We start from the raw sequence: 16,797 nt of genomic DNA, 5'->3' as shown, positions 1-16,797 counted from the left end.
ATAGGGGACGCGTTATTGTTGTCACCTTCATCTTCATCTTCATCTTTTTTTATAAAATTTAAATTTTTTTCGGATTGTTCTAAATCTGATTTTTTAAAAGTTTTTTGTAAATTTTGTCTAAGATGAATTAATTGTTTCATTTTTTCTGTTTCGTTTTTTAAGTTATTTCCGACCTTGGAATTGTTTTGGTCTTCAAATGTTATATTTTTTTTAATTTTATTTTTTAATTCATTTTGAATTTGTTTGATATCCATTTATTAAATAAAAAAAAATTTTTATCGTTCATCAATACTTAAAATATCATTACCTTTATTGTCATAGATAACATTTTTTATTATGTCTATTGTTATGAAACCATATCAGAAATGATGAATTTTTATTTGATATTGAAAAAGGAACAATTGAAGAATCTTTTACTAATTAAATTAGATAATAGATTTACACTTCTTTTAAGAGAATTATTTTCATGTCTTTCTGACAACAATAATAGTACTCCACCTCTTTCTGGAATAAATTTTTGTGTTTTCAATAGAAATATTTCTATTGAAAAATAATTTTAATATTTATTTTGTTTTTTTTTAGTAGGAAATGAGGGTGGGTGGGTCCAATACACCCAGCCCTTTCTTTCTATTGAAAAATAATTTTAATATTTATTTTGTTTTTCTTCAATTAGATCAAGATAAACAATAAAATCATCACCAAAATTAACAATATCACCATTTTGATCAAGAATACATATTTCTATCTTTTGAATTGTTCTTACATTTACTTGTCTGTACATTATTGAATTACATCTTATAAAAGGATTATTTGAATCATAATAAAAAACAAACAAAAGTTCCTCTTCGATAACTTTTTCATCAATAAATGAAACAGACTTTTCAATTATGTTGCAATGTACTTCTAACAATTGTTTATTTATATTACTATCTAATTTTTCAGAATCTCCTACATGTTTATATAAAAAATTATTATCAATCCCTAAACTTAATTTTAAATTTTCGTCTATCAAACAAGTATTTTTTGAAGTTAATTTAATAAAATTATTATCATTTAGTAATTTGATATTTGAAGGTAATATACTATTCAATTGATCAATTGAATAGTTACCTTCAATTTTAGTTTTATATATTTTATCAGATTTTTTTGTTTGGCTAAATATAACACCGTTTATATTTTTTAAAAAACATTGTGTATAAAAAATTGGTTTGTTTGATCCTGTTATTGTATATTCAATATCAGGACCTAGTTTCCATGAATCAGGCCATACCCTATTTATAGGGATTAAATATCCCATATAATCAAAACCTAAACAATTTGATAAATATTCATCAAAACTTAGACCGATTGAGGCTGTAATATTTAAAAAATCATCAATTAATTCAAGACTTATTTTAGGAAAATCATAACAATTCATTAAATTTTCAATTTCATTTATTGTGTATATTCCTATTGGAATTTCAATCTTCGGTATTTCACCATTTCTACCTAATCTAATTATACATTTTTGATCTATATTTATATATTTTTCTTCGGAAGTAGGACAATACATTAAAGTATTACCAACTAATGAAAAATCAAATTCTGTATTTTCAAATCCTAAATTTTTTTTAAATTTTTCATCTAATTTATAATAACAAGGAGATTCAATTTGAATTTTTTTATTATTATAAGATAAGAATACCGGTTCAATTAATTTATTTAAATATGAAATGCTATATATACCTTTTTTTATATATATTTCTCTATGTTCAATTTCTATTTTACAATCTGATTCAATATTAATCAAATTTAAACTTTTTAAATACATTGATTCGAGACCTATTTTGAATTTATTATTATCATTGAATTCTGGTTGTGGTAAATGAATATAACCATTTTTTTTTACTTTTATAAATACCATTTATAAAAGTTTATATATTTTTTTTTCTAATTTATTCAAAATCAATCAAATGCATTGATTTTCCTTTGTTTAATTTTTTCATTCCTTTATAAATAAGATTAAATTTTGTTTTCGAATTTTTATATAACGATATATTTTCATCTGTCATTTCATCATTATCTAAATATCTATTTGGTAAAAATACTCTAATTTTATTATCTAATACAACAGTTATTGTTTTACCATGCTCTGTATCAAAATATTCGAAAGAAGTCACCTCATATTTTTTTCCTTGTTCTAATGTATCTAATTTTACAAAATCATATTGAGTGTTGCCGCATTTATTTAAAGATGCTTTAAAATTTTCCATTTCTATTATTTATTATAATAAAAATAAAAATTTTTAAACATCGAAACATTAAAACATACATTTAAGCATAACAACATAACTATGTAAATCAATTAATTATGTTCACGTTGTCGTTGTTGATTTTCATATGAAAAGTTGCCGTGCAGATCTGCACGTCGACTTTTTATATAATTAATTATGTTCACGTCGACGTTTAGTGTTTTTACGTTGTCGTTGTTGATTTTCACGTTCACGTTCACGTACACGTTCACGTTCACGTTCACGTACACGTTCACGTTCACGTTCACGTTCACGTTCACGTTCACGTTCACGTACACGTTCACGTTCACGTTCACGTTCATGTTCACGTTGTTCTATTATCTTTATTGTCACATTGCGGAAATAAAGCATATTCTTAAGTTTCTTGATTTCATGTTCATATTCTTCACACTGTTTTTTACGTAGTTCGATTTGAGATAATACCAGGTTAAATATATTATATTCATTATAATCACTATCACTATCATATTTACCATTTTCACGTAGACATTGTTTATTTTCATGTTTACATTCGATGATCAAATTAGTAGGTAATGAAAAAACAACATAACTACGTTGAATAATTACGTATAACTGTATAAGTATAAGATGAATAATTACGTATAATAATATTTACGTATAATAATAATAATAATAATAATATATAATACCTATATCAACGTTTGTGTAGCTAGACTGATTATTTTTTTTAACATCCGGTATTGAATATCTTATCATATATATATATATATTATGAGGTTTTTATTTATCGAATTATTTAAATAGTGTTTAAATATCATTTATACATGTCCAAGTGTTGTAGCCTGGTCAGTTAATGCGTTTGTTTTAAATGTGTTCTTAGTAAGATCGTAATTAGTGGGGAATGTGTGGCGCCGCATATTCTCCTGCTAATTTAATCATGCTTTGAAGACGTTTACAGTAAATTGGATAGGTGTAGGCGCCCACCTATCTAGTTCTACTGAAAAACTGTAGTTGACGATCAACAACACTTGGATAATTTCTCCCTCCCACGATAGCTTTAACTATACATTGTCTTAAATGTAAAAAAAGAACAAAAAATTTAAATCCTATTAAAATGCAAACAGTTAATGGTCGATGGAGAATTTCAACAAAATGTTTGGATTGTAAAACAAATAAAAGTAAATTTACAACATCATCTGAAATTGAACAACCCGTCACCAATATTTCAAATAATACAGACAAATTTTTATTAGCTAAAGAACTTCATAAACCAGTCAGATTAAGATTTCCTAAAAGAAGGATTATCACTAAAGGTATTGATGATCTATGGGCTGCTGATTTAGTTATAATGAGAAATTATTCAAATGAAAATAAAGGTTATTGTTATATAATTACTGTTATAGATACTCTTTCAAAATTTGTATGGGCATTACCACTCAAAAATAAAGATGGTATTAGTGTTTCAAAAACATTTGAAAAAATAATAAAACAAGCTAAATCACAAAAACATCAACCACCAAAATTACTACATGTTGATAAAGGCTTGGAGTTTGTAAATAAACATTTTAAACAAACTTTGGAAAAATATAATATTCATATGTATCATACTCAAAACGAAGAAAAATCTTCAATTATTGAACGATTTAATAGAACATTAAACGGAAAAATGAGAATATATTTTGAAGTTCAAAAATCTAAAAAATGGATTAAAATTTTACAATCTTTAATAGATAAATATAATTTTGATGATATACATAGATCTATTGGTATGAAACCTTGTGAAGTAAATAAATCTAACGAAGACCTTGTTCTACACAAATTATTTTCTACAAAAAACAAACCTAAATCAAAAATAAAATTTAGTGTGGGTGATAGAGTAAGAATAAAAGCTTATAAAAAAACATTTGGTAATAAATATAGTAATAATTGGACAAGAGAAATATTTATAGTTAATGAAATTTTAAACACAAATCCTATAACCTATAAAATTATAGATTTAAATAATGAAGAGGTTGAAGGGAGTTTTTATAACGAAGAGATGCAAAAAACAAAATTTTAATTGTTATTTAAAAATTCTATAAAATTATGTAATTTATTAACATTAACCCGTAGAGGATCAATGTTTTTTTCTTTATAAAATTCCATAAATTCTAATAAATTTTCTATATTATTGTCTCCAGATATTATGAATTGTTATTTTTAATCGAAATTATTCTATTAATAAATTGAATCTAAAAAATAATAATATTTTTTATAATAAATAATGAATATATTAAATATTACTGAACCCTTAGTTAAAGAAATTGATAACAATAATAAAATGAATATATTAAATATTACTGAACCCTTAGTTAAAGAAATTGATAATAATAAAATGAATAACAAAAAAACATATCCTCCCAAAATTTGTGATAAATGTAACTTAACAGTTGATAGCAAAAATTGGGCTGCTCATTTGAAAACTATTCGTCATCAATCAAATGATATAGATCAAACAATTGTACCTTTTAGATATAATAAAACATACAAAGGATTACCAATTAATCAAGAAAAACAAAACAAATATAATTATTTGAAATTAATGAAAAATGATATAAAAAAATATATGAAAAAATTTTCAAAAAAAGATAATTTATATGTTGAATTTTGTGCTATTGAATATCATGATAATACTGAAATAATTAAATATAATTTACATAAAATTCCAATTTATGGAAATATTTTCATTATTGATCAAGAAGATGATAATACTAGAAATCCTTATATTTCTAAACTATTACATTCACCAAGTTGGTTAGAACTTTGTAGAATAGCCAATGATATGATAATTACAACAGGTAATTATAGACATCGTTTTCTAGAAGATGTTAAGGTTGTTCAAGATTTAGGAAATATTAAAATGTGTAAATTTTTTATGGGATCTTAATATTAAAATAATATTAAATTAAATAAATCGACTATATGTTTCACATTGTTTTTAAATGACATGAGTTAAAGGAAGTGATATCTATAATACAACAGATGAGAGGTGGGATAGTAAGTAGGTCAACTCTTATCTGTTTTTAAAAAATGTATTTTTAATAGAATAATTTCTATTAAAAATTTGAATGTAAAAAAAAAATAATATCCTCTATAATAAAGAATGGAAAGTTTAAATAAAATTGATTCCTTAGTTAAAGGAAATGTTAATATTAATAAAATGGATAACAAAAAAACATATCCTAACAAAACTTGTGATAAATGTAACTTAACAGTTACTTACAAAAATTGGTCTAGACATTTGAAATCTATTCGTCATCAAACAAATGATGTAGATCAAACAATTAAACCTAAGTTTAATAAAACATACAAAGGTAGAACAACAAAACAAATAAGACAAAAAAAAGAGAAAATACCAAAAACAAATAACAAACAAATAAGAACAAAAAAAGAGATAATACCCAAACCACATAGAGTTTTCAATTTTAGTGCAAAAATGTTTGAAAAGAACAACATGATTCGCCCTATTTTAAAAAATGAAGAAACAGCATTTCAAAGTAGATTAAAAACTTATGTTATTAAAAATAATAATATGGGTATTAAAGATGTTCAAGTGTTTTTAAATCGTTTAGATAATTCAGTAATAGGACAACTTAAACATGCATTAAAGAAGAACAATTTAAAAGTTAATATTATATTTCTTGCTATATATAAGAGAGGTACTAATGAAGAAAATATGGAATATAAAGAATATAATTTTAAAACAACAAATAAAATTTTAACTACAAATTCTGACTTAAATGATTATTATACAAATGAAAAAATTAAAATTTTAAATGAAATTGAAGTGTTTGAAATGAAAGATTCTCAATGGAGACTTCATCAAATTTTAAGTTTGGGAATAAATATAAATAAATATGTTCCTTTTAAGGGTTCTTCATATATTACATTACCTAAACATATTGGAGATAAAAAAGCTATTATCAATGTTAAAAATAAAGATGATAAATGTTTTCTTTGGGCAATACTCTCTGCTTTACATCCTGCTAAAAAAGATGCGCAAAGAGTAACTAAATATATTCCTTTTGAAAATGAATTTGATAATGCATTAAAAGGTATTGAATTTCCAGTAAAAACCACAGACGTTCCAAAATTTGTTAAAAGAACAAAAGATATTTCTATTAATATTTATTGTTTAGATAAAAAAGTAATTGTACCTTTAGAAGTAACTATTATAGAAAAAACCAATCATATAGATTTGATGTATTTAAGAAAGGATAATAAGAATAAAGGTCATTATTGTTGGATTAAGGATTTATGGAAACTTTGTGGAAGTCAAATGACAAAAGATGGTCATAAAAGACTTATATGTAAAATGTGTTTAAATAGTTTTGATACAAAAAATAAGTTAAATGACCATCAAATTTATTGTGCTAATAATAAAGCTGCTAAAATAGTTCTACCAGAAGCCTATAATAAAACTTTAGAATTTCAAAATTATAATCATTCATTAAGAGTCCCTTTTGTGATTTATGCTGACTTTGAATGTACACTTAAACCAATATATACTTGTCAACCAAATGATACAGAATCTTTTACAAAATGCTATCAGAAACATATACCTAATAATTTTTGTTATTATATTAAATATAGTAATGATGATTATAAACCTCCTGTAGAATATTCTGGTCCAAACGTTGCTCAAAAATTTTATGAATGTATGAAAAATGAAGAAATACTTATTTCTAAAATGTATGATAAAATAGTTCCTATGAAAACTTTGAATGCAGAACAATTAAATAATTATTATAATAAATCTGATAAATGTCATATTTGTGAAAGATATTTATCAGATTTACCTCCAATGCTAGAGAAAAAATTTAAAATAATTAAAGATGTTATTGAATATTACAAAAAATTTAAAATAGTTAAAGACGGTGATGCTAAAAAATTAAAATTGTATGAAGATAAACTTAAAAACGAAATAGAAAATAAAAATAAAAATATGCGAAAAGTTCGGGATCATGACCACTTAACTGGAGAATATAGAGGAGCAGCACATTCTATCTGTAATCTTAATTATCAAAATCCACGTTTTATTCCAATTGTTTTTCATAATCTTTCAGGTTATGATGCCCATCTATTTATAAAAGAATTTGGGAATGATAATGAAAAAATAAAATTACTTGCAAATAATGAGGAAAAATATATTTCTTTTTCAAAAATGATGCCACGTAAAGTAACTAGGAAAGGCGAAGAAATAAAAATTTATACAGAATTAAGATTTATTGATTCATTCAAATTTTTACCTAGTTCTTTAGACAAGTTAACAAATAATTTAAGAAATGATTCAAAATTAAATTTAAAAAATAAATTTAAAGAACTTAGTAAATATTTTCCTGAAGAACATTTAGATTTAGTTACTAGAAAGTTAGCTTATCCCTATGAGTATATGGATTGTGAAGAAAAATTTAATGAAACATGTTTACCTCCTATTGAAAAATTTTATAGTTCTCTTACTAATAAAAATATAACTAAAGAGGAATATGAAAACTCACAGAAAATTTGGAAAGTGTTTAATATACAAAATATGCGTGAATTCACTAGTTTATATAATAAGATCGATGTTTTATTATCAACAGATATAATAGAAAATTTTAGAGATATTTCTTTAAAAAAATATAAATTAGATCCTATGTGGTATTACACAACACCAGGATTTGCATGGGATTGTATGTTAAGAATGACAAAAGTAAAATTAGATTTATTAACAGATATAGATCAAATATTGATGTTCGAATCTGGAATTCGAGGTGGTTTATCTCAATGTAGTCAAAGATATTCAAAAGCAAACAATAAATACATGGGAGATAAATTTAAAAAAAAGGAGGAGTCAATATTTTTACAATATTTGGATGCAAATAATCTTTATGGGTGGGCAATGAGTAAATATTTACCTACTGGAGATTTCAAATGGGTTGATAATGTGAAGAATTTTGATGTAATGAATATTTCTGATAAATCATGTAAAGGTTATATTTTAGAAGTAGATTTATCTTACCCTAAAGAACTTCATGATATACATTCAGATTTTCCTTTAGCACCAGAAAAACATTTTGATAACGAACAACTCCCAAAATTATTAACAACTTTGTATGATAAGAAAAAATATATAATACATTATGAAACACTAAAATTATATATTAATTTAGGATTAAAGATAGAGAAAATTCATAGAGTGTTAGAATTTAGTCAATCTCCTTGGTTAAAAGTGTATATTGATTTTAATACTAATCTCAGATCAGAAGCTAAGAATGAGTTTGAAAAAGACTATTTCAAACTAATGAATAATAGTGTTTATGGACGTACTATGATGAATGTTCGAAATCATGTTGATATAAGATTATGTTCTAATGCACTCAGCTTAGACAAATTAATTGCAAAACCAAATTTTGATAGAAGGACAATTTTTACAGAAAATTTAGCTGCAGTACATATGAAAAGAACACAAATATCTTTCAAACAACCAATAAATCTAGGAATGTGTATTTTAGATTTATCTAAAATGTTAATGTATGATTTTTATTATAATATTATAAAGAAAAAATATGGAAATAGAGTTAGATTGTTATATACAGATACAGATTCACTAATATTAGAAATAAAAACTAATGATTTTTATCAAGATATGAAAATTATGTTAGATCATTTTGACACTTCAGATTATTCAAAAGATAATATTTATGGTTTACCTTTAGTTAACAAAAAAGTCTTAGGAAAGTTTAAAGATGAGTTAAATGGAAAAATTATGACTGAATTTATAGGTTTAAGATCCAAATTATATTCACATCGAATCTTAGATACTGAAAAAGAAATTAAAAAAGCTAAAGGTGTTAAAAAAAATGTTGTGGAAAATAAAATATGTTTTAATGATTTTGAAAATTGTTTACTAACAAAAGAATCAAAATATGTTAAACAAAATTTATTTAGAACTAAGAAACATGATATTTTTACTGTAGAACAAAACAAAAAAGCTCTAAGTGTTTATGATGATAAAAGATTTATTTTGGACAATGGTATTGATACATTAGCTTGGGGACATTATAAAACAAACATAGATAGAAATGATTTTGTAAACCATCTGAATACACTAATTAGAAATCAAAATCAAAAAGATTAGAAAAATATTTTTAATAGAATTGTTCTATTAAAAAATGTTTATAATAATAATGTGTGCCTGCATTGGGCATGCGTTTAAATATATGTTTTTAAAAAAAATTTTAATTATTAATAATATAAGTTTTGTAAAAAAAAAAAATATTTTAATAATTATTGCATTTCAATTTTCAATTATTAATATCATAAGTTCTATGAAAAATATTTTAATAATTATTGCATTTCAATTGTCTGATCTTTTTACACATTGTTTTCTTTGTGATCTTTTACTGATAAAAATGGGAGTGCGCCAGGAATGGTACATCTATACTACTATTAGGTATATGGAACAAATCAGAATTTCGCGTATATCTATTAGGTATTCTAAATCCAATTAAACTTAAAATAGCTGGGCAGTTTACATTATTATTTAAAATATCATAAACAAACATTATATCTATAAGATCACGTCTAATGTTGAGAGGATCAATACCTATAGCGTCTTGAACCAGCAGAAACGAGTCTCTGGAAATCGTACAATGCGTAATAAAGGCAACTCTTTTCAGAAATTTATACTGTATATTATTAAGCTCATTTGAATATGTTGAAAAGTTATTAGACCAAATTAAAGAGCCAAATTCTAGGTTTGATCTAACTAAAGAAGTATACAAATTTCTTAAACAAATAGGATTTCTAAAGTCTTTAGTATTCCTAGTAATAAAACCCAACATTTTATACGCTTTATTTATGATAGCTTTATGATTTATTTTGAACGACAGATCACATTCAAAACAAATACCTAAATCTGTAATAGAAGAACATATTTTAAGAGGATGGTTATCAATAAGATAATTATGGAAAACAGGACTTTTAGTACGTGAAAAGGTTATAATTTTACATTTATCATAATTTAAGGATAAATAGTTTTTTTTACTCCATAATAAAAGCTTATTTAAATTATATTGCAACAAATTTTGGTCAACAACATCTTCTTTGACTTTACAGTAAATTTTTACATCATCAGCAAACATCAAAATATTCACCGAACTATCTAAAATAAGAGGAAGATCATTAATAAAAATAAGGAAAAGTAGTGGTCCCAAATGAGATCCTTGAGGAACTCCCGAGGTAACTAAGTATTCATTGGAATAGTGAAAAGAAATTTTAACTACTTGAGTTCTATTACAAAGATTAGGAACATAACCAATTTAGAAAGTTTCTATCGAACCCAAAATGTTTTAACTTTAAAAATAGTAAAGAATGATTAACCTTATCAAACGCTTTTTCAAAATCGGTATATATTGAATCCACCTGATAACCTTGATCCAGACTGTTAATAAGAAAATTTTGATAAACTAATAAATTCGTATTAATAGAGTGCTTAGGTAAAAAACCATGATGAGACAAACCAATACTATTAGATAGTAAATTAGAAATTTTTTTAGATATAATAGCTTCAAAAACTTTCGGTAAAATTGATAATTTAGAAATTGGTCCATAATTTCTGACATCATTTTTGTTACCTGATTTAAGAATAGGAGATATAAAAGATTTTTTCCAGTATTCGGGAAATATACCATTAGATAAGGATAAATTAAATAAATAACATAAAGGCTTAGCAATAATATGACAACACATTTTTAAAAATAATGATGGAATACCGTCAGGCCCTGGACTGGCGTTTTCACTAAGAGAACCAAGAAAATCTATAATTTCGTTTTCAGATATAATACAATTGTTGAAAAAAAAATGTTGAGTGTGAATATCGGGCATATCAAATGAATCGATATCAATATCCTTATTAGTATCATATACTGAAGAGAAATAACTGGCGAATACATTAGTAATATCATTCATGTTATCTGCAGTAATATTATCATAAAAGACCGAGAGTGGAATATTATTACGATTAGATCTTAAAGAATTGATATACTTCCAAAACGATTTCAAATTAATATTAATGTTGTTTTCAATTTTAAAAATATAATTAGAATGAACTTTCATAGATAAAACTTTACATTTTTTACGCAAATCTGAAAAAGCCATATAATCAGTCTGAGAATTAGAAATTCTAAATTTTTTATGAGCAAGCTTTTTTAAGTTAATTAAATTTCCAAGAGATGCGTTCGACCAAGTTATGGAATGCCGGTGTTCAAGGTTTAATTTTACTTTAGGAACAAAAATTTCAATAGAATGGTTTAAGATATCATACGATTTCGAAATGGATTTTTCTATGCTATATTAGCATAATAGAGGTAAATATTTGATAACGGAGAAATTCGGACCGTCTGTTTGCTAAACAAAGCTGAAAACATTGCAAATGTTAAGATACAGCGTTTGGTCTATTTAGTTATAGTAAGCAGAACCGTATTTGACTTTGCTTATATTTACTCTAGCATGGCCATCTACTATCACGATTAACTTTTATTTATGTCTTACACAACGGTTAAATATAAGCAATTATATCAACAATTTTATTCAAATTATGTTCTCAAAATTGAAAACAATATTAATCTTAATATGAAATCCTTTTGGAAATATATTCAATATTAAAAAAAAATCATTATTCCTACATCAATCTTCTTTGATGATTTATCTGCTAATAATTTAAACGATAGTACAAATTTATTTTCTAAATATTTTTCTTCTGTTTATTCTAAAAGTAATGTATTTAACAAATTTGATCAAATATCCAATATTATTGGTAATGATCTTAATTTAAATTCTATATCTATATCTGAAGATGATATAATTGAGCATCTGTAGTGATCACGTCGCCTACAGGTATCAGTAGTCAAGGATGATGTTTGGAAGGTGACTCTTGAGTTAATTACACAACGTAGAATTCTTCTTAATTAGATTAATTGTTTATTTATTGTGGTAAAACATATATTTATTTATAACATGAAAGCTGAATGTATGTTAAGTATTCTGAATGATAGAATAAATTCGGTTTGACTCGAATATTTTCTAAGTTCAAAATATTGTTTATAAGAATTTTTCTAAGTCCAATAAATTAAATTAAGCAACAGACTGGCGTGAAGGTGCTCTGGCTAGTCTGGTCAAGTCGCGTCTGAATACAGGCCGTTTCGGGGTCCCTTATATAGTGCTACCCTCTACTCCCCATAGTCTACTCGTTCTTGTCGCTGTTCTCACGGATGTGGTATAATTATCTAGACTGACGGAAATGTTACTCGCCCACATACAAGATCAGTACACATCCCGTGCAGCTGCATGCTTGATAATACTGTATCTATTATTATGACAGTATATTCCTAGTTTGGATATCGTTTCTTGGAATTCTTATCCCATAGTCGTGTCTAACGTCCTGAGGACATGGAACGCCTATCTATCTGTTTCCATAAATGTTCAGTTAATCCCCCATTGTTTACATAATGTTATTTGGTGTCCACGCCCAACTTTTAGCTTTAGTAGTCTCTTATTATTTTAATAATCCATGGCCACTCCCTTGGAATTGTTACCCTCTCAGGTGGTGTCTACATAATTATTACCTAGTTGACCGTGAACTAAGCAATGCGGGACGCTAGTCCATAGCACATCTAACATAATTTAATGAAAAATCTAGTACTGGTCCTGATTGTTCACCTCCTATTTTATTAAAAAAATGTTGTTTGGTCTTTGCCAAATCTATGAATCACATATTTAATTTATCTTTGAAAACTGGTATTTTTCCACTTATTTGGAAAAAATCTTTTGTCACTCCATTAACAAATCTGACGATAGTAATAATGTAAAAATTTGGATCAATTACCAAATTCTCGATTCTTCCTAAGATGTTTGAGACCATCATATCAACACAACTCAGTGACTCAGGGACTCATTAGTCCCTCAAAACATGGGTTTTTAGGTAAATATTCAATTTTTACTAATTTAATAACATACCATGATTACTTAATAACATCATTAAATGAAGGTTATCAAGTATATTTTATATATACTGATTTTGAAAAAGTTTTCGATAAAGTAGACCATTTACTATTATATCATAAATTAGAGTTGTTTAGAATAGGAGGTAATTTCCTTAAATGGTTGTTCTCGTTTCTTGTAGATAGAACTCGGGCTGTTAAAATATCATTTTTTATATCGACTGATTATCTTACGTTATTAGACGTCCCGCAAGGGTTTCACTTGGGGCCTTTATTATTTTTAATATTTGTAAATGATTTACCATTAATTTCCGAACCTTCTATGAAAATTCTTCTTTTTGCTGATGATGAGAAAATATTTTGTAAAATCAAATCGGTTAATGACTAACATAGTTTACAAACCAATTTAAATAAACTCTATTTTTGGAGTGAAAAAAACCATCTTCCTCTTAATATAAATAAATTTCAAGTAATATCCTTCACCCGTAAAATGAATTCTTTTAATTTTCAATATAAAATAAATGATTTTCCAATTTCAAATGTAAACTCAATTAAATATTTGGGAATATATTTAAAAAAAAAAGTCTTATAGCTTTAAAGCTTATCATAAAGTAATGGTTAATAAATCATATAAGATGCTTGGCTTCATTAACAGAAATACAAATGATTTTAAAAATATTACCTGCCTAAAAACTCTTTATTACTCATTATTTAGATCGGTTCATGAATTTGGTTCACTTATCTGGTCAAGTGACTATTCAACATATAATACTGATTTAGATAATGTCCAATTTAAGTTTTTAAAAAGAATAGTTCATGTCATAGGTTATCCTTTATCACATTTCTCGGTTAGACACCTTCAAGATTCTATAGGATTTTATCAACTTGAAGTAAGACGAAATTTAGCTGACATAATGTTCATTTTTAACATTCTAAACGGTTTTGTTATTTGTCCTGAGATTTTAGCCTTAATAAATTTCCTTATTCCTCGTAAAAACACAAGTAACTTAGATTTGTTTAAAATCCCATTCTACAAAACAAACATTGGTACTAATTCATTCCTCCCTCGAGTCCTATTTTTAGCCAATTTATTTCTGCCACACTTGATTTTTTTAATGTGTCTCGTTATACCTTCAAAGCGAATACGCTAATCATATTTAATAATAGTAATTTATAATTTATATAGATGAATCAACTTTAATCTACAATCTATTTTTATATTGTATTAATATTTTTACTTAGGTACTGTTCATTTACCTAATATATTTTTTTCTTTTTTAATTACTATTAATGTTACTATACCTGGATTCAACACTGATTTTAATTATTAATTTATCGTGAACTAGAACTCTATATTGTGGAAAACTAGTTTCATTAAGTAACGGCCCTTCTTTATGAATCATTTTAAATATTAGTTTAATCTTATTATCTTCATCCATATTATTGTCTAATTTCAAACAACGTTCATTATATCTATTAATTACTTTTTGAAGTAGTTTGTCTTGTTTTCGTACCATATTTTTTAGCTGTCCCATATAATTCTCAAACTTAAAACAACTAATTTGATCAAGACAACCAAATTTCTCATAATCATCTATTAGTCCATGTACATTGTGTGATATAAAATGTATACCATATAATGATCCAAAATCTTACAATACAATTTATTATTTACCTCATATTAATTTATGTAAAAACCTTATTTATTTTATTATATTATAATATGAATACTAATTTTATATTTCATTTTTTCTTATTATTAAACAAATAATGTACCTATATTGTATTATGCTTATTATTATTTAAATATATATAATATATTTAATGTTACATTACTTTTTATTGTAATTTTATATTACTAAATTAATTGTATACAGCTATACAATTATTTGTTTGATAACGATTTAATAAAAAATGATCTCTTATAAGAAAATAATTAATTTTTTTTTATTACTAAATTCCTTACCTACAATTTTATTTCTAGACGAAATCATCGATAGTAATAGTAGTTAATTATCGATAAGCTATATAATCGATATAACAATGACTATCGATTGTAGAGTTGTTAAACGGTTCGTTTCTATAACATGGGAGTTGCTTATCTATGTCAGCGCCTCAGCAGACAGCGCTGTTAGACAATAACGGTCAACTATGCTATCATTTCATTCGTTCAATATTATTTAATATTTTTTCGACGAGGCGACATTCGACAAGAGATCCTGTTGAAGTATTGACCTGTTGACGTTTTAATTAGTCTGAGCCGAACGCTACCTAGTGCCTGCCAATTGTTTTTATTCATTGTTATCGAACAACTCGAACAAGCAAACGGTGTGAATTTGAACATCTTAAACATGAACCTCAACTTTGATAGCGACGAGTGAGTGTTTATTAAATATTTTTATAATTATTGGTTGGGTGGTCATATTTCTTAATGTATGAGTTTCTTTTCATTTATAGTGATCATATCGTAGAATTGGACCATAGCCATAGAAACAACTTCTTCTTCCCAAACATCTATAACCTCCTACCTGATGATTACAACAAGTGAGTGTTACTGTAACATAATTTATAGTTATGGATTGGGTGGTCAATTTTGTTGTAAGAGTGTATATAATGCTACCCAGCATGTTTTTTGATTTTTTTATTGATTCAAATTTATTTTAATGAGTGAATAACGATGGTACAAAAAAAATTGTGGAAACCATTATATAGCCTTATTATAGCCTTCTGAAGTTTGCGATTTTACATTTATACATCTGCGCACAACATTTGTATCTACTCCCATTTTTTTATATTATGGTGGGTGGGCAGGTGTTCAACATGAAAGTGAAAAATAATTACTAAATAATATTTTTATTAAATAGTTATAATAATAGAAGTAATATTTATAGTACCTACATGACGGGTTTATTTTAAATTTTTGGTTGGTAAATTTTACGTTGCTTAATATGGGTTATTTCAGATTTGTCTCGCTCAGCACTGGGTTCATTTAAGAACTGTAAGCATTGAGAAAGCATTGTCGAATAAAACTATTTCACAGAACTATTAGTGTAATTGTTCAGAGTTCTTTTTAAAATTAGCCCCCCCCCCTCAAAACATTTTTTTTTTTTTTAAGTAAGTGAGTCAGAATGGCCAAAATCTAAACACTCCACACTCTTACATTTATATTGTGATCCATAATTTATTAAGGTATAACTTTCTTATCTCTTGACTAATATAAATGAATAAACTATGATATTTTTAATCTTGATATAAATTTATGCTAAAACTATTATTTTATGTATAAGAAACATTTTTATAACAACAAAGATGAATAAAATTGTATTATTATAATAATTATTATTATTATTAAAATCGTATTGAATTTCATTCAGATTTTTATTCTAGTTTTGAGCTTGTAAATGCAGCTATTGAAAGATATTATCGAGAAAGAAGGGAGGTTGTTAACAGTAAGTATAAAATATATTTATTCTGATACTTTTGAATAAAAATTATTATTAACTATGCATTTTATAAATCTTAAA

The 16,797-nt window shown here is 25.2% G+C and overlaps 2 protein-coding genes across 6 annotated transcripts in view; both read left to right on the top strand.

Annotated features, from left to right (window-relative positions):
* Nucleotides 1-16,797, top strand: part of LOC149058528 (protein cereblon-like) — a 48,905-nt gene that overhangs the window by 28,334 nt on the left and 3,774 nt on the right. For 3 of the 5 annotated variants that reach the window (XM_089221236.1, XM_089221234.1, XM_089221235.1), the window contains 3 exons: nt 15,258-15,650; nt 15,731-15,817; nt 16,661-16,722. In XM_089221236.1, the coding sequence (XP_089077362.1) occupies nt 15,625-15,650; nt 15,731-15,817; nt 16,661-16,722 (175 nt within the window). In that variant the 5' untranslated portion in view covers nt 15,258-15,624. Of the gene's footprint in view, nt 1-15,257; nt 15,651-15,730; nt 15,818-16,647; nt 16,723-16,797 lie in introns of all 5 variants that reach the window. The other 2 variants (XM_089221237.1, XM_089221238.1) reach the window with 2 other exon arrangements.
* LOC149058529 (uncharacterized) lies at nt 12,782-13,661 on the top strand. Its single transcript, XM_089218388.1, has 3 exons — nt 12,782-12,876; nt 12,973-13,137; nt 13,181-13,661. Exons 1-3 carry the CDS (start codon nt 12,782-12,784, stop codon nt 13,659-13,661), a joined length of 741 nt encoding a protein of 246 aa, XP_089074514.1.

The sequence above is a fragment of the Diuraphis noxia genome, unplaced genomic scaffold (assembly GCF_037042655.1).
Source record: "Diuraphis noxia isolate RWA-SAM2 unplaced genomic scaffold, SU_Dnox_SAM2 contig0002, whole genome shotgun sequence".
In the NCBI taxonomy this organism is placed as follows: Eukaryota; Metazoa; Arthropoda; class Insecta; order Hemiptera; family Aphididae; genus Diuraphis; species Diuraphis noxia.
This window is presented reverse-complemented; position numbering and strand designations above follow the sequence as displayed.

What these genes read in the sequence shown, in the direction of transcription:
- LOC149058529 (XM_089218388.1), top strand. Translation starts at nt 12,782, where the DNA reads ATGTTATTTGGTGTCCACGCCCAACTTTTAGCTTTAGTAGTCTCTTAT. An exon ending in TGGAATTGTTACCCTCTCAG is followed by an intron (nt 12,877 to 12,972) that starts GTGGTGTCTACA and finishes TGAAAAATCTAG; the next exon opens with TACTGGTCCTGATTGTTCAC. An exon ending in AATCTGACGATAGTAATAAT is followed by an intron (nt 13,138 to 13,180) that starts GTAAAAATTTGG and finishes ATTCTTCCTAAG; the next exon opens with ATGTTTGAGACCATCATATC.